Source organism: Trichechus manatus, unplaced genomic scaffold (assembly GCF_000243295.1).
Source record: "Trichechus manatus latirostris isolate Lorelei unplaced genomic scaffold, TriManLat1.0 scaffold00013, whole genome shotgun sequence".
Lineage (NCBI taxonomy): Eukaryota > Metazoa > Chordata > Mammalia > Sirenia > Trichechidae > Trichechus > Trichechus manatus.
Window position 1 is genome coordinate 1,311,215 of NW_004443949.1, and position 27,173 is coordinate 1,338,387.

A 27,173-nucleotide genomic window follows, 5' to 3' on the forward strand; every position below is an offset into this window, starting at 1 on the left:
TTTTCAGATTAGATTTTCATTTTAAGCAATTTAACTATGCTACACAATTTAACTCTCCTGGACATAAATTCAGACTAGTTTATTTATTGTCCAACTGTCTAGAACTTTCAGAAGAAAGGCCTGGCAGTCTACTTTCAAAAGATCACAGCCATTGAAAGCCCTAGGGAGCACAGTTCTGCTCTGATCCATGGGGTCACCATGAGTTGGAACTGACTTGACTGCTGTGGTGTTTTGGTTTGGCCTAGAACTTATACTACAATACTGTATTATCTTCAGTAGTTACAAGATACTACAGTACTTTTTCTGACCATTTTGTCTTCTATGTGCTAATTTAAGTATAGAATAATTGTTTATAAGATCTTCAATGAAGAAAAAAACCATCAAAATGTTAGCATTCATACAGTTTTGAACAAAATAAGGCTGGATGATAAAATATAGGGACATTTTTGCAGAAATAAAAGTAGCATGCCAACACATTAGAATACAGTTGTAGGTTATAGATCGTAGAATGTAGCAGAAACAAATAAGATGGCATTGTTAAAAGGAGAGATGGGGGTTTTAAAAAGAAAAGTCAAAAGCATTATGGAACATACCTTGTAAGATGTGAAGGTTAGGTTGTGATGTAAATTTGTGATGGAGGTCTCCTTGGGATCCTTTCTAGTTAGGCTATCATTAGCTACTGGAACAAATCCTCAAATCCCAGGGGCTCAGTACTCAAGAAACAGACCTGGATGGGTGTTCCCACCAGTGAGCAGCTTCTGCGTATATTGTGAAAAAGGGATCAGTCCCCGTCCATCTTGTGGCTTCTCTATTTCCTGGGGCCCTGTCATCTGTATTCATCTGGAGCTGCTCTATGCAGTGGCATTCATATGGCATATGTGGCTTTTGGGCACTGTCTTAGTTATTTAGTGCTGCTATAACAGAAATACCACAAGTGGATAGTTTTAACAAAGAGAAATTTATTCTCCACAGTCCAGTAGGCTACGAGTCCAAATTTAGGGTGTCAGCTCCAGGGAAACACTTTCTCCTTCGGCTCTAGAGGAAGGTCCGTGTCATCAATCTTCCTTTGGTCTGGGAGCTTCTCTGTGCAGGAACCTCAAGTCCAAAGGACGCACTCTGCTCCCACCACTGCTTCGTAGGTGGTATGAGGTTCCCAACTCTCTGCTTGCTTCCCTTTCCTTTTATCTCTTGTAAGGTAAAAGGTGGTACAGGCCACACCCTAGGGAAACTCCCTTTACATTGGATCAGGGATGTGACCTGGGTAAAGGTGGTGTTACAATCCCACCCTAATCCTCTTTAACATAAAATTACAATCACAAAAAGGAGGCTAACCACACAATTCTGCGAATCATGGCCCAGCCAAATAGATACACACAATTTTGGGGGACATAATTCAAACCATGACAGGCACTTAGTATGTGGTGAGTCTGAATTGAAATCTGCTGTGAGGTATAAAATACCCACCAGGTTCTGAAGACTTGGTACAATTAAAATATCTTAATAAATTTTTATATTTGATTATATGTTGAATGATAACACTTCAGATATATTAAGTAAAATGTGGTATTACATTTTATTTCACACATTCCTGTTAAATTTTTATATGTGGCTACTAGAAAAGTTAAAATTACTTAGGAGCCCTGGTGGTACAGTGGTTAAGAGCTCAGCTGCTAACTGAAAGGCTGACAGTTCAAATCCATCGGCTGCTCCTTGGAAACCCTTTGGGGCAGTTCTCCTCTGTCCTGTAGGGTTGCTATGAGTCAGAATCAGCTCGCCGGCACCGGGTTTAGTTTGGTTTTTTGGTATGTGGTCTGCATCACATTTCTATTGGATACCACTTACCTGAAGGATGGGGGAAAAAAAGAGTGCGGCCCCTTGGTGGGAAGTAGTCAGGTGGACACACCTAGCTGTAAGAGGAGCTGAGAAATGTCATCCTTGGATGGGCAGCTATTTTCTAGCAGTAATTGTACCCAGCAAAAGCAGGATGGCATAAATTTTGATGACCAGCCTAATCATCTCTCCCACAGAAACACTTAAATATAAGAGAATGTGCTATTCTTGGCCAGCCTCTTTGAGGAAAAATGTAAGGGAATGAAGAAAAATACCAAGGAAATGGTCAAAGAAGGAGGAAGAGAGCATGGTTAATGGTATTGAAAGTGGAGGGTGAAATTGTTTATGAATGTCATGATACTGTCTCAGCTCTCAACTTCAGCACTGTTGGCATTTGGGGTCAGATAATTCTTTGTTGTGGAGGGCTGTTCTGTGCACTGTAGGATGTGTAGAAGCATCCCTGGCCTCTGCCCACTAGATGTCAGTAGCAACCCCACACACACACCCCACCCCAGTCATGACAGCCAGAGATGTCTCCAGACCTTGATAGATGTTCTCTGGGGGCATGATCGCCCCAGTGAAGAACCACTGACAGATTGTAGCACAAAAAAATGATTGTATCACAAAAACAAAGGATAATATTTATTTTAGTTTATGTTAATAGTTCCAAGCAAAATTACAAAACGGAAAATGGTTCCATTATCTTCACTTTATAGAAGGTATTGCCTGTAAAGTTAATTTCTGCAAAGAAAATTCTGTTTTCCCATTTACTTCAGAAATATATTACTACAGAAAAAAAATCCACAATAGAATGGAAATATTTGATGACTAAAGGATTAAGGCAACAGGCTTATGCATCACAGCTGATAGCTTGCTTCTCAGGCATTAAGGAGAAAGCAAATTGTGGCAAACATGCGAAGATGTCTCCCAGAAGTGAGTTTCAAGACACTTTATTAATGTTTTGTAAATTCCACATGGAGCCCTGGTGGCGCAGTGGTTAAGAGCTCGGCTGCTAACCAAAAAGTCGGCCTTTCAAATCCATCAGGCACTCCTTGGACACCCTACGGGGCAGTTCTACTCTGTCCTATAGAATCAGAATCGACTCAACATGTTTTTTAAATGCCATATGGGATGCCTTGTAAGTTTGTAAAGTTTATGCGCTTCCCATAGTCTTTCCTTTCTCAGTAAATAGCAACCCCTTTCTTTATATACTGCTCAAGACAAAGATACTCAGATCATTTGCGATCTCTCTCCCTTTTCACAACTCACATCACTCAGTCCATCAGCAAATACTATCAGGTGTAACTTCAGAGGAGCCCTGGTAGCACAGGGATTAAGAGCATGGGTCAGCAGTTCGAATCTACCAGCCATTCCTTGGAAACCCTACGGGGGAGTTCTACTCTGTCCTATAGGGTCACTATGAGTCGGAATTGATTCCACAGCAACAGGTTTGGTTTTTGTTTTTGTTTTTTTGGTACCTGCAGAAGACATCAGACTCAGAATGAAGATGCTTTCTGTACTTTTATCCTTTAACCTTTTTGATCACTGCCTTTAATTTCCCAAGAAACGCTATACTGAGACCAATTGCTAACCAAGTAGTTTAAATTGATCATAGATTGGTGGAAACTTAAACAGATTATCAGATTTTAATTTCCTCTTTTGCAGATGTAGAGACTAAGATATGCCTGTCTCACTCCCATATGCCCCCCACTCTACCTCCACCCACAAAGTTAAGTAACTCAGGTCATACTACTAGTAAACGTGGAGTTAGGGACTACACAAAACTTAGATTTCATTTTCATTATTTTTTCCACTAAATCTATAAAGCAGATGACTTTAATTTTTGTTTTACTGTGGTAAATATATATGTAACAAAGTATTTGCCATTTGCATGTATAATGCATTGACATTAATCATGTTCCCCATATCGTTCAACCATCACCACTATCCATTTCCAGATTTTTCCATCACTCTTAACAGAAGCTCACTGTCCCCTAGGTAGAGAGTTCCTCTTTTCCCCTCCCTAACCCCTGCTCCTGTAAACACTAATAAACTTTGGTCTCTATATACTTGCCTATTCTAGATATTTTATGTAAGTGGAGTCATACAGTATTTGTCATTTTGTGACTGACTTGTTTCACTCAGCGTGTTTTTATGGTTCATCCGTGTTGTGTTATGTATTTGGACTTCATTTCTCTTTATGGCTTGAGTAATATTCCATTGTATGCATATACCACGTTTTGTTTATTCCATTGTATGCATATACCACGTTTTGTTTATTCATTCATCTGTTGATGGGCATTTAGGTTGTTTCTACCTTTTGGCTATTGTAAACAGTCTTAAAACGAATAAGATCATATTGTTTGTTTGTTAATCCATTCTGCCACTCTCTGTCTTTAGATTGGAGCGTTGAGTTCATTTACATTGACTGTAATTACTGGTAAGGAAAGACTTCTGCCATTTTGTTGTTTTTTGTGTGTCTTATACCTTCTTTGGAAACCCTGGTGGGGTAGTGGTTAAGAGCTGCGTCTGCTAACCAAAAAGTCAGCAGTTTGAATCCACCAGGTGCTCCTTGGAAACTCTGTGGGGAAGTTCTCCTCTGTCCTACAGGGTCGCTATGAGTTGGAATTGGCTTCGTGACAGCAGGTTTGTTTTTTGGGTTTTGATACCTTTTTTGTCCTTTATTTCATGTAATACTGCAATATTTGTGTTTTGCTGATTTTTTTGTAGTGAACCTTTTTGATTCTCTTCCTTTTGTGTGTATTTTTCAAGATATTTTCTTTATGTATTACATTTAACATTTATAACAACCTGATTTAAATTCATACCCACTTTAGTAACATACAAAAATTCTCTACCTATACCCTTCCTCCTCGTCCCATTTGTTTTTGTTATCACCTATTATATCTTTATACATTATGTGCACTGTAGCATATATTTATACTTATTTTTTATACGTTTGTCATTGTAATGCATGAAGGGTATAACCAGTAGAAATAACAAGCAAAATACCTTCAAACTTGACCTTATACTTGCCTATGCAGTTACCTTTAATGGAGATCTTTTTTTTTTTTTTTCCTTCTGTACAACTTTGAGTTTATTGTCTACTGTTCTTTCTTTCTCATCTGAAGGACTCCCTTTAGCATTTCTTGTAAGACAGGTCTTAGTGGTTATGAACTCTCTGAGCTTTAGTTTTTCTGGGAGTGTCTTAATTTTGCCCTCATTCTTGTAGGACAGTTTCTGCCAGATGCAGTATTTTGGTTCTCAGTTTATGTCTTTCAGCACTTTAAATAAGTCGTTCCATTCCCTTACAGCCTCCAAGGTTTCTGAGGTGAAACTGGCACTTAATCTTATTGGGGATTCTTTGTATGTGACTATATTGCTTTTTTCTTGCTGCTTTGAGGATTCTGACTTTGTCTTTAGTTTTAGAGTGCTTGATTATAATGGGATAGATCTCTTTGGGTTTATCTACTTGGAGTTTATTGAGCTGCTTGGATTTGTATGTTCATGTCATTTACCAGATTTGGAAATTTTCTTCCAACATTTCTTCAAATATTCTTTCTGTCCGTTTCTCTTTCTCATCTTATTCTGGGGTTCCCATGATGTGTAAGTTGGTTCACTGGTTGTTGTCCCATAATTCCGTTAAACTGTGTTCAGCAGTCTTGAGCCTTCTCCCCTGTTGCTCTTCAGCCTCCATAATTTCAATTATCTTATCCTCTAGTTCACTGATTCTTTTTTCTGCCTGCTCAAGTCTGTTGTTAAATCTTTTCAATTAAAAGTTTCTCATTTCATTTATTGTCATTTTCAGTTCCAGTGTTTCTGTCTGGTTCCTTTTTATAGTGTTTATCTCTTTATTTAGGAGTCCTAGTGGTGCAGTGGTTATGCAGTTGGCTGATAACCAAAAGGTTGGCACTTCAAACCCACTCAGCAGCACCATGGAAGAAAAGTCCTAGCCATCTGGTCCCATAAAGATTACAGACTAGAAAACTCTATGGGGCAGTTCTACTGTGTCACAGTGGATCACTGTGAGTTGAAAATCAACTCAGTGGCACCTAAAAACAACAGTGTTATTTAAAGTCTCATTTTGTTCATGCATCATTTCCCTACTTTCCTTTAGTTCTTTGAGCATGTTTAATATTATAATAATATACTTTTCTAATCTGTTCATTATTTGAGTTTCCATATATAGTTTCTCTTCCTTTTTCTTGCTCACTTGGATAGGCCATTGTTTCCCATTTCTTTGTGTGTTTTATGATTTTTTTGTTGAAGCCAGGGTATTAAAATTTTAGAAGATGTTAGCTTTTTCAGTTCTCCTATGTATTTGCTGTTTTTGACAGTACTGTTTTCTGCCAGAAACTCTTAGATGGTGTTATGGATTGAATTGTGTCCCTCAAAAATGTGTGTCAACTTGGCTAGGCCATGATTCCCAGTATGGTGTGATTGTCTACCATTTTGTCACCTAATGTGATTTTCCTATGTGTTCTAAATCCTGCCTCTGTGATGTTAATGAAGCAGGATTAGAGGCAGCTATGTTTAATGAGGGAGGACTCAGTTTACAAGATTAGGTTGTGTCTTAAGTTAATCTCTTTCGAGAAGTAGAAGAGAAGCAAGCAGAGAGACGGGGGGCCCCGTACCACCAAGAAAGTAGTGCCAAGAGCAAAGCATGTCCTTTGTACCCGGGATCCCTGCACTGAGAAGCTCCCAGTCCAGAGGAAGACTGATGACAAGAACCTTCCCTCAGAGCCAAGAGAGAGAGGAAGTCTTCCCCTGGAGCTGACACCCTGAATTGGGACTTGTAGCCTTCTAGGCTGTGAGAGAATAAACTTCTGTTTGTTGAAGCCATCCAGTTGGGGTATTTCTGCTATTGCAGCACTAGATAACTAAGACAGATAGGCAGAGCCTGCAGAATTTGCTTACTGTTCTCTCCCCTTCTCTGTGATAACTCCATTTCAGTCCAAACTAAGGTTTCTATCTATCAGCAGCTCCCAAACAGAGCAGAGGACACACACTGGTCAGTTCCTCCTCTAGTTATTGCTTCCTCCCCTGTTCTCTGATGGCTGTGTTTCCATCCAGACCAAGTTTTCTCCCCTTTAGCAGCTCTCAAACTGGTTAGAAAGCCCATACTAAATGAACTGCCCTCTGGCAGGTGTAACCTTCAGTCCTAAGTCGCTGCTCCCTCCCCTTCTCTTCCCCTTGCGCAGAGCTGTGCGGTCGACTTGGACTGCAGCAGCTCTCTGTCTACCATTCCAAGAGGGAGGAAGCAAGGACAGTAGAAGAAGCACTTTTCCTACCATATGAGAGTCATTGTTTACTTGTCTGTCTGCAGCTCCTTGCTGCTGTCCCCGACCATAAATGGAGACTCCTCAGGGAGTCTTGTGTTGCTTGGTGTACGTGTGGAGAATGTTAGGGACTTAGACCTGCTCATGCCACCATCTTCCCAGAATCCTTAAGTATTTTTAAAGCATGGAAATTGATGGTACACTCTGAACTTGAAGACTATCAGTATCTTGACAGATGAGTTCCAGTTAGCTGATTTTTAATATTATCATAATTGCTAATTAGAAAAGAGGCACGTGAGAGGGATGACTGAAGTCATTTCTAGGGACTGATATATGGTTCTGTCTGTGGAAAACGAAGTATATAATTTTTTAGTCCAAAGAATGGCAACAAAATATTTACTAATATAGTCTGCTGTGTTCTTTTACAGAATGGTGATGTGATTGGATCTTTTATCAAAACATTTTACAAAATTGTTTGCCAAACTTTTTATGAACTATCACAATGCTTTATAGCAATTTTTTGTTTAAATTTTTGGTTGAGGTATTTATGCTAAGTAATAATTGATTATATCAGTTGTGATTGTTTCACTTGATCCTGTCTATTTCAGTATTTCAGATACTTGGTAGGACTCTGCTTTTCATAAAATGTATTTTGTTAGCTCTAGTGACACAGAAATATTATCAAGTATTTCCTTTATGTTTCCTGAAACATGATTTTTTTTTAACAAAACTTTATTTAAACTTCTAGTGCAATAACCCAAAAACAAAGGAACCCAAACTACAAGCTGCTGCCAGAATTGTCCCAGAATGGGTGGAGTATGATACTGAGATACGGCAGCTGTTAGAACATATTGAAAACAAGAAGAATAATGCAAGTAAGTCACCTCCTTCAGTTGTGTGTGAACCATACATTTATTGAGATTAAAATAGATTATAGACTCGTTTCCTAATAAAATTATCAAATGATTAGGTCAGAATTTCTTTAAGAAAATCTCTGACATGGTTTAGAATTTCATGTTTATGTGGGCCAAGCCCACAAATTTAAAACGTGGATAGAAATACACTCCTCCAGGGATGTAGTTTCAGCTCAAGCCATTACCCCGACACAAAATAGAGGTAAAAAAATAAAGGAAATACTTCTCTTTGTTATTATGCTGAATTTATCAAATTCAAGCAATATCTGAAGATTAATAAAAGCCTTAAATAGCTAACTAAAAGTACTACTTCCCTGTCTTATAAATTAATCTCACTCAGAATACAGACTTCCCCACATGTTCCTGGTTCTAGAAAGCCTTCATCATGAGCTGGAGAGTGATCTAGAGATAGTATTTCTCATTAGATTTGCTTCTATTTTCAGATTTAAAAATTTGTGTTTACCACAGCATTTCACTGTCCTACATAAACCTTCATGTGTTGAATTTAAAAAGCAGATACAAACTTCTTGATCCTCTCATCATTCCCTTGCCTTATCATTGCTGTCTCTCTCTCTATTGTTCTTTACTTTTTTATAAATAGCACTGAGCTCCTGTTGTGTTCCATTGAGTATAGTAGAAACGTACAAGGTTATATTAGTTACTTCTCAAAGTAATTCTCCAGTCAGAATATAGTTCTCATTTTCTTCAGCTTTATTTTTAAGAGGAGCTAAAATTATTATTTATAAACTTTCTTATACAAGTATAAAATTGGGTTTCATCTTTCTGTTTTTCTTAAAGAAACCAGTGTGTTATTGTCAGAGAAGTTCAGTATTTAGCTAAATCAGTGGAACAAAGTAGAGTATAAAAACATACCCATGTATATGTAATCATTTAGTATACATAATGATACCATTTCGATTAAGAAGAAAAAATTATTCTGAAAGTGTTACACTTGTTTTTAAAAAGAGAGAAAGATAAAGAAAAGACAGAGGTGAGGAGAGACCACTAAGGAAAGCAAAAAAAGAATGGAGGGAAATTTACATAATTACCTCACACAAAAAAATGTTAAATGCACAAAACATAGAGATGAAAAATGTTTCTCTTCTCAAATTGAGAGTTAAAGGATTGATAATACCCAGTGGTGGTGAGGATATAGACAAGTGAGTACTGTCATAGATCCATATATTTAGTGGCCATATAAATGAGGGAAGCTTTACAATATGTATAAAAACTTAAAATGTATCTGCCCTTTGATCCAGCAATTCATTTCAAGATATTTGTTTTAAAAAGGAAAATGATACAGAGATATGTTTATAATAGCACTTTTAAAATAATGAAATAGAAATAATCTAATTGTCTATAGGTAGGGAGTGATTACATAAACATAGATACAGTCAATTAAATACAGTGTAGCATTTCAAGAGAATTGAAATAGTTCTGCAGGTTTTTAGCAGCCTATTTTTAAGTTAAAAAACAGGTTATAGAATATTTATAATGTGATGGATCCCATTTTAATGAAAGAAACATTGCATGTCCGTGTATATGCTTGTGTATGGTTATATATATAAATAAGGAACAGAAGCATTACAAAAGAAATTACTGCTTTTTTCACTTAATTTTTAGTTATAAATGTAACATACATTCACTGTAAAAATTAAAACAATATGGAAGTAAAATAAAATGGGAAGTCTTCTTTTACTCACTGAAACCAAGAGAGATAGGGCATATCTTTTATAACCTCATATTTTCCTTATTATGAATGTGGGTCAGGATTTTGTTATGTTTAAGGGCCATTTGTATTTCTTTTTTTTTTTTTCCCAGCTGTTTGTGCTTGAACTTTCCCCTTTTTATTCTATAGTTTATTCTGCAGTTTGTTTGGAACTTTGCTTGAGCTTTTAAAGACTCATGTCTCTCTTCAGCCTTGGACATTTTTTACTATAATTTTTTTAAAATAATCTGCCTCTTCCCCATTTTCTCTCTTCTGTCTTTCCAGAATTCTAGCCAGTTGGATTTTATATCTTCTCGATTGATCCAACATATTTTTTACATTTTCTTTTTATATCCTCTTGTGTTTTTTTCCCCTTCATTCCATGTTCTGGGAAAGTTCTTTCACTTTATCTTCAACCCCTCTGTTGTTTTTTTTTAGTGGGGAGGGGCAATCACTTCTTATTCTCCAAAGATCTTTCTTTTTACCTGCTTGTTCCCTTTTAATTTCATTTTTTTCTTGTTTTATGGCTTCATTGTGTTTTCAGATATCCCTGGAAGATACTAATTAGAATTATTTTCAATATCCCTTTGGTTCTCTGGTTACCTTTGTTTCCTTTGGGTCAGTTGTTTTGCGTGTTCATCTTGGTCCTTTTTTCCTTAGGTATTGGTCTTCCGCAAATGACTAGAGCTCCTTGGCTGCTTGTGTTAATTGGTAGCTCTAAATACATGGGCATGGTATACAATTGGCAGGCTTCCCTCTAGGGTACATGGACAGGGAACAGAACAGAGCTCAGCCACACCCCATCCTGGCCAAAAGCCAGGATGAGACAGCTTTATTCAAGAGCACTGACACTCATACAAGAATCTGTCTCCCTGCTAAACAGACTGTTTGCTTTCTTTCAAGAATAGTCTTCCCCTTTTTAGCTTAGAATAAGCAACAGGCTGTCAGTTGTGTTTTCAGGGATGTAGGAAAAAGAACGAGAGTGAAGAGCTGCCAGGCACAGATTTTCCACGACAATCCTTCAGTTACTTCACTCTCGGACCCTTTGCCCACCCTTGTTCTGTTAGCAGGCTCTCCCAAGTGCCTCTGTGGGAAAAGTCAGCTCATCCTCTTAGCTTCTGGGATGGGGTTGTTTTATATCAGTTTTTCAATTCTAGAAATTCATCGTTAACTCTGCTCCCTTGATTCTTCATTACCATGTCTTCCACTGCCAGCATTGTTACTGCCTTTTATATTTCTTTATCTTTTCAATGGAATTCAGCCAGGAGAGAAACATGCTTAGTCTGCCATCTTGAATTGTGGAACAGAATGCGTTTATATTTTAATTAATTTCTGCCTGAAAATATTGCTTTTAGTTCTCAGCGTTCCTGAATCAATTAGTATGTGTAGCTCAGTAACACAGAATAAGAAACCATTTTGGTCTCTAAGAGTCTTTACCAGTATTGACTCTCACATTTATACAGTCCTTGTGCCTGTGTTTGAATGCTCTCTCCCCTCATCTTAGAAAAGGACCATATATGTCTTCTGCTGTTTGTTTCTCCATTGCATTAATGACAGGATACTTTGTACATAGTGAATAATGTAGTAGTATTCTTGCTTGACATGTATGGCACACAACATTCAAGATCCCCGTGTGCAAGGCAGGGGGCTAGATCCTAGAGATAACAAAAGTAAGTCAGGCATGGTCCTTGTCCTCGCAGACTTATGGATGCTTATCATCTAGGTGGGCTAAAATACAAGGCGTTATGGTACAACAGATTTCACAGTGCAAAAAGAGCTGTTCTCCTACTACATAATGAAGCAGGCAGGTACCTAACCAACCAAGAACAGGATCCTCAGTCAGCATCTGTGCTTTCTATGTCATATACCACAGTGAATTTTAAGCTAATTTTATATTTAAAATTTCATGAACTAAAAACTTTCCTCCCCCACAGTTTTGACACATGATGAACTCTAGCACTGGCTTGCATGAGAAGATCAGACTATGCAAGAAGTCTGCCACCTGCTGGGAAAGTGTGGAACTACTGCTAAGACTTGGGAAATTTCCTTAAGATCAGTGATACATTCTTAAATATAAAAAAATCTTAATTATTTAAAATAAATGTACTTAATGAATAAGTTCCAGCTATGTTCAGAAATGACCACTGGGTATTTAAAAGTAAACTGTTTCTTTTGCCTGAAAGCTGAAAACACTGGGCTTCCACCAGTTATACTTTGATGTTTTGTCAGATAACCCAGTAGGGCCCTCATGTGTGCTTAGCAAACCATCAACCTCCTTGTGTACTCCAGTTTTATGTGCATCGGTGTTTTTCAAAAAATGCACTTAAAATCTGAGAAGCCTATTTTCTATTTTTCTTAGGAAAAAAAAGACTCATGATTATCTCCAATAAAAAAAAAAATTAAGCCCATTTATACCTTAACTATTGTTTTAAAATGGAAGTAGTGTTGTACTGTAATCATTTATTTTAGTTATCTTAAACCGTATGATGTTTCAGTCCTATGATTTGTATTATGTATTTTATTTTTATAGTATTTTGCATTTTATTTCATAAAATTATATTCATGGGAATACAGGGTATGTGTGTATTCTTAAAAAAAAAAAAGAACCTGCAAGGGTTGATTACTACCGGGTACTTTTATAGAAACTAAGTTAAAAATGTAAACAGTTAGTTTTCCTGTTGTGTGTGAGTAATAGATTAATGTTGTTGTTGTTGTTAGGTGCCGACGAGTTGGTTCCGACTCATAGTGACCCCGTGTACAAGAGAACGAAATACTGCCCAGTCCTGCGCCATCCTCACAGTCATTGCTACGTTTGAGCCCATTGTTGCAGCCACTGTGTCAGTCCATCTCGTTGAGGGTCTTCCTCTTTTTCGTTGACCTTCTACTTTACGAAACGTGTCCTTCTCCAGGGACTGGTCCCTCCTGATAACGTGTCCAAAGTACATGAGACAAAGTCTCACCATCCTCGCTTCTAAGGAGCATTCTGGCTGTTGTTCTTCCAAGACAGATTAATCATTAATAGATTAATAGGACTAGTAGATGTTCAAAGCCTATCCAGGTAGTCTAGGATCATACAATATTGGGACCAGGAAAGACCTCAGTGTCACTTGGACTTCATTCCTGAAGAGTCAAATTCAGTAGGTCTGAGGTGAGCTTGGGAAATCGTGGTCATTTACAAAGCTCTCCAGATAATTCTGTTGAAACGTGAGGTTTTAGGGGAACATTTAATAGAGTTTAACCCACAGTCAGTGGGCCAATTCTTCCTCCTTAACAGTGCCGTCAGGTGATGCCTCAAGACAGACCATGCTTGAAACCTCCAGGGTAATATGGAACTCACCTCCTCTAGAGACAGGCCAGTCCATCTTTGGACAACTCTGTACACAAAGTTTCATAGTGAGCCAGAAACTGTCTGTCAGCGGTCTCCACTCATTGTTCCTTTGAGCTCTTCAGAACAAGTCTACTCCTTCTCTATTCAACAGCACAGCCCATAGTTTATGAAAACAACTACTCTGCCCCCAGCAGCTTCACTCACTCCTAGTAAGAGATTACAAAACCTGTGCCTCTCCTGGTCGCCCTCCCTGTTAGTTGTTCACGTTTGTCTGAGATAAACTGCAGTGCTCCTGGAATGGCCTAACCTGGTGGAACTGGAGTATTCCTGAGGTGCTGGCAATATAGAAGCAACACTTATCCTAGTAGACTGACTGCTGCCTTCTTAGATCAGGAAAAACAGACCCGAGTGAAGGTTGGAAATGTATTCAAAACAACAGACCCTGCACCTCAGAGTTGTTTCCTGTATGTGTCCCTGTTAGGGACTGAATCCTGAATAGTACTATAAGGCAGTATTGAGTAAATTTTCGTATTGTGCCTCTACTTATCAGTTATTCCCAAGGAAGGACTGGCTCAGCAAATGGTGCAAAGTTCAGGGTCTCTGCATTGTGAATTGTGTATCTTAAAATAATTGGATTTCTTTTTAAAGATCATTAAGCACTGATTTGGGCATGGGGAGGTAGGAGGTGAGGGAGAAGAGATAGTGCTTGCTAAGTTATAACTCCTTAGGATCTGGGATGAGAATCTGTAATCTTCCCTTCTTCTCTCTCTCTTCTCCTGGCAGCCTTCTCATCTATTGAACGTTTTCATTATCTTCAGACTAAAGTTAACTGCTCATATATTACAAAGATACCATGAGGATAGTTAAGAATTTGGAAGCTTTGAATGTTGTGGATTGAATTGTGTCCCTCAAAAATATGTATTGAAGTCCTGGCTCCCATACCTGTGCATATGACCCTATTTGGAAATCAGGTTTTTCTTTTGTGGTTAACAATACCATGCCAGAGTGGGGTGGGTCCTAAACCTGATCACTTCTGAGTTATAAAAAGAGCAAAATAGGCAGAGAGACACAGGGGGAAGCACTATATGAAGACAGACACATGTGGAAGATGCACCTATAAGCCCAGGAAAGCCAAGGATTGCCAGCAGCAACTAGAAGCTGAAACAGACAAAGAAGGACCTCCCCCTAGAGCCACACCCAGAATTCGGACTTCTGGCCTTCTAAACTGTAAGTAAATTTCTGTTCTTTAAAGCCACCCATTTGTGGTAGTTTTTGTTACAGCAGCACTGGTTACCTAAGACAGATTTTGGTACCAGAGAGTGGGGGTGCCACTCTTACAAATATCTAAAATGTGCAAGTGGTTTTGGGACTGGGTAATGAGTAAGAGTCTGGAGGAATTTTGATGCACACCCATTCCTCACGTACTGGTATGGTTAGGTTCCAAAGACCAGGTCGTTATGTGAAAACTGATGTTAGGCGAAAATAGAGGATTACTGTGTCATTATACACCTGCCAGATTATGTAACTGCCAAACCACTGAGAATCGCGGCCTAGCCAAGTTGACACAGAACCATCACAGCCAGTGTTACTCTCACCTTGCACTCCAGCCAGGTAAAGTTGCAAGTGCCGTCCAAGAGGCTTATTCTGATGACAACCACTGCAATTTGAAAAGGCTGTCGGGAGCCCTTGTCCCCTCCACTGGTGTATTCCCAAGGACCCCACCTTCCTTTTATTCCCTTGCCCACCATCTCCTGCCCTAACCACCCCCTCCCCACCAATTTCATGGGGTGTCCTCTGGGCTGGGGTGGGTGGGCATGCACACTGGCACCAACCCTTTCGCCTGCGATTCTGCCACAGAGACTGAGTGAGAGATTTGTACTGGGGTGGGACTGTACACACTCCTGTAAGTACCCTGAGCCCAGGGAGGACATTGGAAAATCATGGAGATCCCTAGCCGCACAGCCCCAGATGCTAGCTACCCTGAGGTTTAAAATGCAGGTTCTGGCCCTAGCCCTAACCCGCCCCCATGGACACCCACAGAACAGATGCACCTTGGTCCCACCACCCCTCACTACACTTCCGAGGGCCCCTGCCTGACAGGAGCCCCTGCCATGGGCACCCACTTAAAGTTCACTCCAAGGAAGGACTCTTCCCTCAGCTCTACAAGAACCAGCTGACACTGGGCATGCCTAACCACTACCACGGGATGTCTTCCACCTGCTGTGTCAGCCCTGAACCCTCACTCGCGCAGACCCGACTAGGACTCGGGCCAAAGCAGTAGCAGGAACCTCCGTGATTGCCGGCTGTGGAGACAGCGCAGATCTCCTGGGCCAACTTTCAGAAGAAGGCTGCAGGCACTGCGGCCAATGGCAAGTGAAGGCCATCCGTTACTTGGCAAAATTTTGTCTCCCTGCAACTCAGAAGCAGGGAATTGGCAAACCTGAGCTGTCAGAGGCAGCAATTTTTGCCAATAACTGCTTGCACCAACGGAGGTGCCTTGGCAAGTGTAGGATGGCAAAGGAGGGGCGACACGGGAAAGATGAGACAGGGAGACCGTGAAAAGTAAGTGTGTTACACCCGTAGTTATCAGAGCGGTAGGGTACACAGCAGGATATGCAGAGCCGTAAGGAAGCAGCTCGGCGTACGTTACTGCCAGATGTATGTCATTAATACGCAAAATAGTTGGATAGATTTTTTATTATTGTAAATGTGAAATGCCAGATGAGACAGTTGATAAGTGAGGAATGAGCGTATTTGATACTGACAGCCTAGATCACACCTTGAAGAGACTGTCGGTAGAATTATGGGCATTAAGGGCAATTCCAGTGAGGGCTCAGAAAGAATTGAGAGTTGTGGAGAAAGCTGTTATGAACAGCTAGAAATGTGGACACTAAATGCTTCTGGTGAGGCTTTAATATTGGACACTGAAGGAAACGTGATCCTTTTTATGCAGTGGTGAAGAATTTGCCTAAATTATGATGTTTGAATGTTTTGTGGAAGGTAGATTCTAAGTGATGAACTTGGATATTTGGATGAGGAGATTCTGAAGCAGAAATCCTGTCAGCTTAGAATGAAAGTGACAGAGACAGGACCAAGTGAAGGGAGCTGTGTCTCCTGGAATTCTACAGGCAGGAAATGGACCAGTAGACCTACTTGTTGTGAACAGCTGTTGACCTCCAAGAAAAGGACCATTCCAGGAACAGTTCAGAGACCACCAAAACTGTCAGCGCACAGAGGGCAGGGCTGCTGCATCCTTAGTTTCAAAGGGTGGGGCTACTGCCTGTCTCAAACAGTGGGTCTGCCATTCTGGTGTACCAAGAGAATGGGGCTGCTGCCCAGAATTGAGGGACAGGGCTGCCACAGTGGTGGGCCGAGAGAACAGACCTGCCCAGAGCCCCAGTGGGGTTGGGGTGTTACCACTCTGGTGGACTATGAGAATGGAGCCACTCAAAGTCAGGGGCAGGGTGAGGGGGTGTCATTGGTCCCAGTGGGCCTGGATGGAGAAGATGATGCAACGAGGCTTATTCTCAGAATCCAGAGGGTGGGGCCACTGCCCAGTGTGTCTGGAAAACAAAAGATTATTTTCAAGCCTTGAGAGCTAATGAGATTTTCCCTGTTGGGTTTTGGACTTGGTCGGTACCTGTGGCCCCTCCTTTCTCTTCAAGTTCTCCCATTTGGAATGGGAATGTCGACTTTATGCCTGGTTCACCATTGTACTTTGGAATTAGATAAGCTGTATTCTAGGTTTCACAGGCCCACAGGAGTAAAGGAGTTTTGCCCCAGGATGAACCATACTGAGTCTCATCCATACTTGATTTAGGTAATTCAGAAGATGAGATTTTGGAGCTAATGCTGGAATGGGTTTCGACTTTCGGGGATGATGTGATTGATAGGGCAGATGTTTTGCATATGGGAAGGACATGAATGGGGGGCAAAGGGTGGACCATGTGTTGTGGAATGAATTGTGTCCCCCTCAAAATATGTATGGAAGTCCTAGGACCTTGTAAGCTGTACACGTGATCCTGTTTGGAAACAGGTATTTTTGCTGTTGTTAATGTGATCGTATCAGAGAAGGATGGAACCTAATCACTTCTGAGTTCTAAAAACAGCAGACTAGATAGAGTGACACATGGCAGAGGCATCTACACACCCAGGAACTCCAAGGATTCCTGGCTGCTAGAAGCTGAGGACTTGCTCCTAGAACTCGCCCTGAATTCAGACTTCTAGGCTCCTGAACTGTGAGTAAATAAATTTCTGTTCTTTAAAGCTGCCCACTTTTGGTATTTTTTGTTATGTCATCACTAGGTAACTAAGACATTGAACTTTCTGAAAAACTTACTTACATAAGTGTAGGTATTTCAGCTCTCCTTTAATCTTAGGATATACAGACCATATAACTTAGAAAACAGAAAGCTACTTGTAGTTGGAAATTTCATTCAGATATTCAGCAGTTGCCCCTCCCACCTTTGTACCTTAACAGAAACGTGCAAATTATAGCATAAAAGGGAAGATCTTCATTCACACGAAGCCAGTTTAAGTATTAGATTTTAATAGTATTCAAATTGCCTACCGCTTAAGTCCTAGCTGTCCTAGCTACTGGAAAGTAAGAGCTTTTAGCCCAATCTACTTTTTGTTCTCTGACCTTCCCTTCCCTGTCAGCCTGTGTAAACAAGGAGCCCTTCTGTCACCTCACTCGCTGACTGATTGTAAAGCAAAGCTGGAAAACAGACTTCTCCTAAGATGGACTTTCTCAGAATTATTTTCAAGCAAGCACTAAACATGAATCAAAAGCAGAAAAGTACTGATATGACCATAAATATTTTTATTAAATCTGAAAATACACGGGCATAAAAATAGTACCCATATTTGTAGACATGTCTGAGACCCATTTCAAGTTTTAGGTTCCTTTTTTATTAAAGCACTAATGGAGATGGATTAAGTTACTTATTCTTGTCCCATTCAAAACAATCTATAGCTTTACCATATCTCCAATTTTTACCTCCTCCGATCTCTGCTTCCCACTGCAGGTAAGAGGTTCAACCACAGATAAGTGCAACAAACCTGTTACTATACACAGAGCCACGCAGTGGCTAATTGTACTCTTAAATCATTCAGCAAATGAGATCATCTGTAAAAAAAGAAAACCAAATTACCCTCATCTATGAACATCATTTAAAATTACAGAATAAACTCTGCCACTAACAAAAAAGGAATGATCTGAGTTAGAATAAAGATACTCGTTGTTGACAAATTAGCATTTGCCATCCTCCTTCCTTAAATAAATGGAAAAGTGAATGACATTCAACAAAGTTGCATGAATTTCTCTAGGTTACCACATTGACATGTACTCAGTGAAATCTTTTTGCAAGATCCACAGAGCCCTGTACTAGCAAGGCAGCCTGCTCTAACACAAACCTGACTGATGAGCCATTTTTAACTTAAGCATCTTTTGTACCTTTCTTCCTGGTAAATGTCAGCTATAACCTTTGACTAACTTCATGCCTTTAAAGAAAGTTTTCTTTTCCTGCCATGAATATAAAATGGTGCCAGTTGCAAACTGTGATTCTATTCCCTTTATCTACTTGGTTATTGGTAATATTGTTCTCTTTAAAAACTGGGGGTAGTTTTTAGGTTCTGTTATCAGAGTCTAGAAATTTCTGTTTTTCACACTGATATTTAAAATAGATTTTTAATACTAAAGAGAGATGTCTTTAAAATTACTATATTTAAAATTATATCACATCCAACTGACAATAGTAAACTACTGAAATTGTTTTCATTTATTTGTGGTAAGAAGGTACATAGTACTTTCGTGGTTTCATTCTTCACAGTAAGAACAGTTTTCAGAATTGGAGGGCGGATTAAATTTAGTTGTCTTTCTTAAGACGTTTTTTCACAACAGTTATAGGCTGGTGTGTTGAATACTTCCTGCCGTGGAACTACCCACGTGTGTGGACCAGTGATAACTCACTGATGGAGTTTACCATAACGGAACGGAGGAGTGAAGAATTGAACATACAATGAAGCAAAGGATAAGGTACCCCTCTGTGACATACTTTTCATGAAAGAGTCACAAAGGTTACTTGGCACCTGCAGGTCATTATTTTCTTCATTGATCAGGAGAAAACGGACTCCAGAGACTTCATTTCCCTCAGTGGAGTGGGCACTCGGCACCATAGCATCTCCTCTCTCTCCACTGAAATCAGCCATGTGACTCTGCACATTTCAGGTAAGATGACTGCATTAATAATCCATGGTAAGACTTTAGGAACAGGAGTCATGGTTGTTACAAAGTGAAGGAAAAAATAAACCACCCTCGGGGCAGTATGTGGGTAGGGAGCTCAATAACACATGCCCAAGGCACACGTCTGTCTCCAGTACAGTCCAGGCCTCAGCCATCCCAGCCACCTTCTGGGTCCTTAGTGTTGGCAGCTTGACATTCTCTCCTCCAAACGCAAGGGCAAGTGGGGTGATACATTCTTTTTGTTCTCTTTGTGAAGATTCTTTTAAAAGAAGATAGACACCATCCCTGTATTTCAAGGAGGTCACAGCAACATCATGTACCAAAGGACCAGATATTGCAATATAACTAGTGAAATGAGACTACTAAAAGAATAGACAAAAATGAATTTACCTTGGAAATTATTTCCACACTGGCTTGAATTTTGGGACATTAACACAAAATGAAAGCTGCAGGTTGTTCCCTCGTTTTCAATAATGCAGTGTTAGTTTTCGCTCAACTAGGTGACTTCTTTCCCTCAGTTAAAAAATTTTTTTCCACACGTTTCAGGATGACTGTGGCAAGATTTGTGCTTGGCTGTTGTGGACATCAGTGGTCAGGATGCCACCACAACTAATTCAAATGCTGCAGAATGTTCTGAGGCAAATACAGAAAGCTTTGCAGGATAATGGTAATGATTCTTATCTGAAGTCAGTAATGCTCTTGGATTTTAAATACAGCATCAGTAACTTCCATAAAGACCCAATGTTCTTGATTAGGGCAAAAAATTACCCAGTATACTGACTCAACAGTTAATTTTTTGAAAGGTAAGAAAAGTATCCCAAGATGCCATCTTATTAAATGAAATGACAGTGGAAATATAGCCAGAGCTGACTAGGTCTGCAAGCTTGTTGTATTTTTTTCTAGGCAGAGGAGAACATAATAGGGGCATCAAAGTCTGCTAGAGGAGCGTGTCTGCTGTTTAACAGCCACCAGCAAACCAGTCCCGTTAGTGTGGGAGTCACTACAGGTTAAGAGTGTCGGACCTGCAGGTAGGAGAAGCTGCCTCCCGGAAGCAGGACACATGGCATTCTCTGTTGATTTCTGAGGACTGTGGGAAATCCTGTAGTAAGAGATTCTGTAAAAGAACTCAGAACTTCTGTTATTTAGGAAGTAGTACTTCAGTCTGCACTTCAGCAATATTATTTTGAATAATACCACTGCTACATTATCTGAAACTATTTTACGTATTATCTTTCAGTTAATTTTTTGTGTTTAATACAAAGATCCCATAGGTTTTTACAACTAGATACTATCGCACTGGTTCTCAGTACTCTCCTGCAGGTACTGACAAAAAAAAAACCCAGAAAATATATCAACTCCCATTGGGTAACAGGACTCCCCCTCTTTTTCAGTGACAGCCAAGTTAATCCTAGTAAAGAAGCATGTGAACGCAAGCTGGTAGGGGAGGCTCAGAACTCAACAGAACTTGCAAATGACTGGACTGCCCTCAACAGAGCTGTCCCTAAGAACGTACAGCTCAAGCCAGTCTCCTGAATACTGAAACACGACCCACTCTCGTGAAGACCGCAGCTCCTCTCACACGCGTAGGCACTGATACGGTGTGCAAGGCCGTGAAGACAAGGATAGTCTCTCCACGCCCCAGTGCAGAAACACATAAAACAAGCACTTCCACAGGTGAGCCTGCCTCAGACCACTCGTCCCAGACACCCGTGAAATGTACATGGGCCGCCTTGTCCGAGACGGAACGTTCCTTGCCTCCCTACCCACACAAACCCAGCAGCTGTAAGTCTAAAATGGATAAGAGCAGATTTTTAACTCTTTGGTTACGGACAACAGAAAGATTTGAAATTTTTTTCATTAGGATCCCGGAACAAGGTTTCTTTGTTTTTAATCCTTAAAAAAGAAAAAATAAGGAAGAAGAGCAGAAAAATAGTTGGTTTAATTGAAGTGGAATTTAAACCTAAATGGTCCGCCGGAGCTGAAGGGGTTAAACCCTTGCCATGAGTTCCAGCTTCTGTGGAAGGGGTTGCCGCCACCTCCCTGTTGGCTCTCTGCATCCAAGGGATCTTCTCCATCGTCAAACTTTTTCCTCATTTCTATAAAAGAAATCAACAAGACAAGACCCAGGGATTGATTAAAGTCTATGTAGGAGGTTTTTTTTTTTTTTGGGGCGGTGGTTAGGATTGAGAAAGTACTTGCTTTTTAGTTATCAAAATGGTGTGCCTGGTATTTGAATTGAGTCTCCCCTGTTCCCACCCAGGAGATCAGAGGTTTGGTCTCAGGAAAAACAGAACTGGAGAGACACCAGTCACAGAGAGGTTCAGGGTTGAAAATGAGTACTGACTGAAATTTAGGTCCCCTAAATCTTCTCACCTCACAAAATGCTACCCAAGCTTGACAACTACCCAAGCAAAATCTTCTCTGGAAAAAGTAAATTCTAGAGACCTCCAGTAGTCACGTTCTATCCAGTGGAAGAACCATCTCGTGACCCTAGCTCTCCAGGACCTCACTCTGAAATCTCAGCAGATCTGAAGGGAGCTAGGCCCCTGTGCCATACAACTCCAGGATGCACATCCTTCACACGCAGTATGACTGGCAGCCCTGAGGAAAAGTCCTCCTCAAGGAGAGAGACCCTGATGCAGACACACAGGAGGAGGGAACCAGGCAAGGATAGGAAGAAAAGAAAAGACACTTCATCCCTAAAATGAGAATAGGAACGATGAAAAAGGAACAGAGAACAAAAAAGAACTCACAGTAATTAAAAACGACAACTGAAAAAACGAAGATAAAGTTAAGGAAATCTCTCAGAGAAGTAGAACCAAAAGACAGCCAGAAAATATTGAGGAGAAAGAAGCAATCAATCCTGAAGTCTACCTCTAACCAGTGAAGAGTTCCAGAAAGAGACAACTGAAAAAAACAGAAAAATTGCCAAGTAAATATTAAAGCTTATCAGCACGAAAGCACTCAAGCCTACAGAATGAATGAATGAAAAAAAAGACACAATCAAGGGCACATCACTGTGAAATTTCCAAATACCAGTGATAAAATGATACTCCTAAAATCTGAAGTACAGGTGTTATGGATTGACTAGTGTCCCCCCAAAATGTGTATCAGCTTGGCTAGGCCATGACTCTCAGCATTGTGTGGTTGTCCACCATTTTGTGATCTAATGTGATTATCCTATGTGTTGTAAATCCTAACCTCTGTGATGTTGGGCAGTTATGTCAATGAGGCGCAGGACTCAATCTACAGGATTAGGTTGTATCTTGAGTCAATCTCTTTTGAGATATAAAAGAATCAAGAGGAGAGGGACATCCTACCACCAAGAAAGAACAGCCAGGAGCAGAGCGCATCCCTTGTACCCGGGGTCTCTCTGCTGAGATGCTCCTAGACGGGGAAAATTGATGACAAGGACCTTCCCCCTAGATTGACAGAGGGAGAAAGCCTTCCCCTGGAGCTGCCGCCCTGAATTCGGTCTTCTAGCCTCCTAGACTGTGAGAGAATGAATTTCTGTGTGTTAGAGCCATCCACTTGTGGTGTTTCTGTTACAGCAAGCAGCACTAGATAAGTAAGATAGCAGGTTACACACAAAGGAAAAAGAATGGCACAAGACTTCAACAGCAAGCCTGGATGCTAGGGGAGGGGGGAAGAAAAAACAACTGTTTCAAACTTCGGACAATTATATCCTATATATTAATACTATACCCAAAGTATTCATCACCATGAATGGAAAGGGGCAAAAGGAAATTTTTCAGCTATACAAAACTAAAATTATTTTACTTTCCATACAGTCTTCCTTACGCAGGCACTTAAAGACACACTCCAGTCATATCAGGGACTTATCAGGCAAGGGGATGACACAAGATCCAGGCAGCAGTCCAAGCCACAGAACAGTGAACAGGCAAATAGGGATGTTGCCAAAATTCAAAGCATCGTTTCACTGAATGTATAATGTACAAGTTCAACCAAGTTTCCAAGAGTAGTACACAAGACACATCAAAAATCCTCAAAAAGATGACACACCAAAATAAAATGACCCAAGCCATGGTATTTTCAGTCGCCTCATATGCATGTAAAAGCTGGATAATAAATAAGGAAGACGGAAGAATTGATGTCTTGGAAGAAGTACAACCAGAATGCTCTTTAGAGCATTCTCTTTGTCTCACATACTTTGGACATGTTATCAGGAGGGACCAGTCCCTGGAGACGGAAATCATGCTTGGTAAAGTAGAGGATCAACGAAAAAGAGGAAGACCCTCAACTAGATGGATTGACACAGTGGCTGCAACAATGGGCTCCAATATGGCAACAATTGTGAGGATGGTGCAGGATCAGGCAGTGTTTCGTTCTGTTGTACAGGGGGTCACTAAGAGTTGGAACCAATTCGACGGCACCTAACAACAACAATGCTGATAAAGGTAGCTGTCTATTTTTCTCTTACCTATATACAATAAAACTCTTTGCCATCGAGTCAATTCCGACTCATAGCGACCCTATAGGACAGAGTAGAACTGCCCTACAGGGTTTCCAGGGAGCAGCTGATGGACTCAAACTGCCGTCCTTTCGGTTAGCAGCCGAACTCTTAACCACTGCGCCACCAGGGCTCCCCTATACATAACATACAGGGTACATTTTGGTAAGTTCACCTAATGTTAAACATCGGCTACTTCTAGGAGGATTTCAGTTGACTTTGCCTTCATCACTACACATTTCTCTACAACTAGAGTTTTAAAATATTTTTAAAATAAATGTTATAGTACTTTTTATTTTATCTTAAAATTACAATTAACCTACTTTAAGAAATTCCATGAGAAGAAAGGGGGAGGGCTCAGAAAAGAAAGAGCAGAACTGAACATAGTTAACTATCTCAGAAGGGACTGAGCACAGATTTACATACCTGTAAGGTATTCATTAAAAACATATTGCCCAGTGAATAAAAATTCTAATAGCTAAGTAACATAAATTGATAACAGCTTATTAGAAAGATAACTCCCTTGTGTATAATGTATAGTATAGCACTGAGCTTTACACTTTCACTATAGAAGATTCTGACATAAGTATTTATGAATTGTGTTAAAATTATATTTGCATTTGGTTAGCTTTTTGCTAATATCTAAAAGAAAGCCTCAACAGCAGCTGTGATATATCACAAATGAGACATAAAAGATGCATTCATGTTTTTTTGATTTAGTGTTCACTTACGATAAAAGATTACAACAAAAAATTAAGACTTAAGAATCCAAACATCTGACCATAAAATTTCCCGGGAAACAGTCTAATAAAGAAGCCAAGTACTTACTACACACACACACATATATATATATATGAAATAAAGTAGATAGGGGGCACAGTTATGGATACTTCTGAGACATAACAAACACAGTAGTACTGCTTTCTGGGTTGGAAGGATTAGTACGATAGTCTCATGAAACATCTCGATCAACTGGCATAATATAGTTCATCAAGTAACATTCTACATCCTAGTTTGGTGAATAATATCTGGGGTCTTCAAAGCTCAAGAGCAGCCATCTAAGATACAACTATTGGTCTCTGTTTGTCTGAACCAAAGGAGAAAGAAGGAAACCAAGGCTTGAAGAAACTGGTTTACAGAACTACCACTACCAACCATTCTAATCAGGGCCACAGTTAGACGGACCCTGATAGAACAGGAGAAAAATGGGGAACAGAACCTCAAATTCCTAAAAAAAAAGAAACAAACCCAGACCTACTGGATTGGTTGAAACTGGAGGACGTCCTAAGATATTCTTCAAACCTTGAACGGAAACTAACCCCTGAAGTTACCTTGTAGCTAAATTACAGATGGGCCACCAAATAATGAGTATAACCCGTAAGTACTATGCTCCTTTCAGAATCACTTATATGAGACCAAGTGGTCACCAGTTACTGTAAAACAAAGACAAGAAGTATAAGGGGGCAGGGAAACTAGATGAATGGAAACGGCACTCTAACTCCAGACATCCAAAGTAATTCATGATCTCCACCCAATTTGCCCCTCTTGCTGGTTCCCCATCTCAGCAAATGTTACCATCACCCAACTCGGCTCACAACCATCTAGAGGTTTGAAGTTTGCTACTCCTAAACTGTGCTCATCGTTAACAACAACCGCCTCCTCCCCCCCATCTCCTCAGCCACTAAGCTCTTCCGTTACAGACTCGCCCTCCTCGTGCTTACTGTACTACCTGCTTTCACACCATTTCTGCCTTGGTTCAGGCTGTCCTGACTTCAGTCTCCAGACTGCAACATCCTCTAAAAAATCTCACTGTCTCCCACTGCCTCGTCACAGCCCCACCTCAATTCACCTTCCGTACTGCTGTCGGACTAACATACCTAAATTGCAAATATGGCTTAAAAATTGTTCAAAGCTCCTTACGTCCCTCACAGTAAAATTCAGCTGCCTGAGTGTTGCATGTAAAACTCCTCCATGACCTCAGCCCACCCACTGCTTAGCCTCCTCTCCTGCTACTTTCATATGTGCACCCTTTGCCTTAGTCACTCCGACAGCTGCGACTCTGCCAACCCTGCGTCCTTTAAAGCTCAACTTAAGAGTCACCCTGTGGGGAAGATTGCCGGCTGCCGGTCGGACATAGCTGCCCCCCTCCACACTACACCGTGCACACAGCTTTTTCAGATCAGAGGACAGACCAGCCTGAGGGATGTTGTCAGCACTCAGTATTTGCTAAATGAAAGAACAGGCAGTACGTATCCTAGTGTAGTTGATCAGTGAAGTACATCTGTCTCATTATACTATAAATGACTTGAGAACAAAGGATCACTTAACTCACTTCCATAGCGTAAGTAGGTCCTCAAAACAGATCTGCCACATGGACATTAAACCTGATTTGCTTCTATTTTGTTGAATTTGTCTAGCTCAAATCATAGCTAGACAAATTTCTATAGACAATGGAAGGCCACAAAAAAGTAGCAGGTATCAACTTAACATCAAATTCCCTCTGGAAATTCCAAGCATTGCTCAATATTACCCAAATTCTCAGCCTATGTCCCTCTTATTTTCCAGGCCATATATTAGTGTATGATAAGAGAACAGAGATCACAGCCAGTAAATCCAGGGGTCATTTGATTTAGGGCAAGAGTCCTGTGAATACCCTTCACAGGGGAACAGCAGGCCCTGGCCGCTGGGCTAGGTATGTGCTCTTCCACCACTACTACATTACAGCCTCGTGTCCTGTTTGCTAATCAGACGCCTGTGAGTTTGGTAAAGAGAACTCATCACTGACCCATGAAGCTGGAAGGAACACAGGAGCTCCTGCAGTGCTGTCTTTCTCTTATCACAGGGGAAAAACTGAGGACCAAAAAGTACTAATAACTTGTTTAAGCAGAAATAACGTTCAAACTCAGGCCTTCTGATGCTGCATTTGATGGTCTTTCCCTGTCCAACGTGTACAGGGTCTCCAGAGTCTGGCAAGGGCTGGGGCAAGCAGGGGCCCACATAAAACTGGAACTCCAAGGCCACGTTTCAGTCACCAGCTCCTGCAGTGAACCCTCACCGTCCCCAGAGACAGAGCCAGCCCACCACGCCTTCTGTTTTCCACTTAGACTGACTCTAACCGGGTTAACGGAGTAAGAATAGATCGCCAGTCACCAATTCAGCTATTTCAAGAGGACAGAAGTGCATTAAGGGCAACAATACCTGGATCAGAGAGGACTTCTTTAGCAGCTGCTATGTCAATGAACTTTTTCTCAGCTTTTTTCTTTTCCTCTTCATTCTGGAAGTTATCTGGGTGCCACTGCATTGCTAATTTTCGGTACGCTTTGATGATTTCTTGTTTTTTGGCATTTCTGAGGGTGGTGAAATAATTAATAATCGTTAGCTTAAGTATCCAACACACTG

At 40.5% G+C, this 27,173-nt stretch overlaps 2 protein-coding genes across 3 annotated transcripts in view; one reads left to right on the plus strand and one right to left on the minus strand.

Annotated features, from left to right (window-relative positions):
• UGGT2 (UDP-glucose glycoprotein glucosyltransferase 2) overlaps window positions 1-12,357 on the plus strand; it is a 189,255-nt gene extending 176,898 nt beyond the window's left edge. Inside the window, exons 38-39 of the mRNA XM_004371389.2 lie at window positions 7,858-7,984; window positions 11,666-12,357. Coding sequence (XP_004371446.1) covers window positions 7,858-7,984; window positions 11,666-11,688 — 150 coding nt within the window. The 3' untranslated portion in view covers window positions 11,689-12,357. The remainder of the gene's footprint in view (window positions 1-7,857; window positions 7,985-11,665) is intronic.
• A 5,501-nt stretch (window positions 12,358-17,858) lies between these two features.
• The window catches only part of DNAJC3 (DnaJ heat shock protein family (Hsp40) member C3), a 95,698-nt gene continuing 86,383 nt past the window's right edge, over window positions 17,859-27,173 (minus strand). For both annotated transcript variants that reach the window (XM_004371390.3, XM_023726686.1), the window contains 2 exons: window positions 26,973-27,121; window positions 17,859-21,399 (listed from right to left, as the gene is read on the minus strand). In XM_004371390.3, coding sequence (XP_004371447.1) covers window positions 21,242-21,399; window positions 26,973-27,121 — 307 coding nt within the window. In that variant the 3' untranslated portion in view covers window positions 17,859-21,241. The remainder of the gene's footprint in view (window positions 21,400-26,972; window positions 27,122-27,173) is intronic.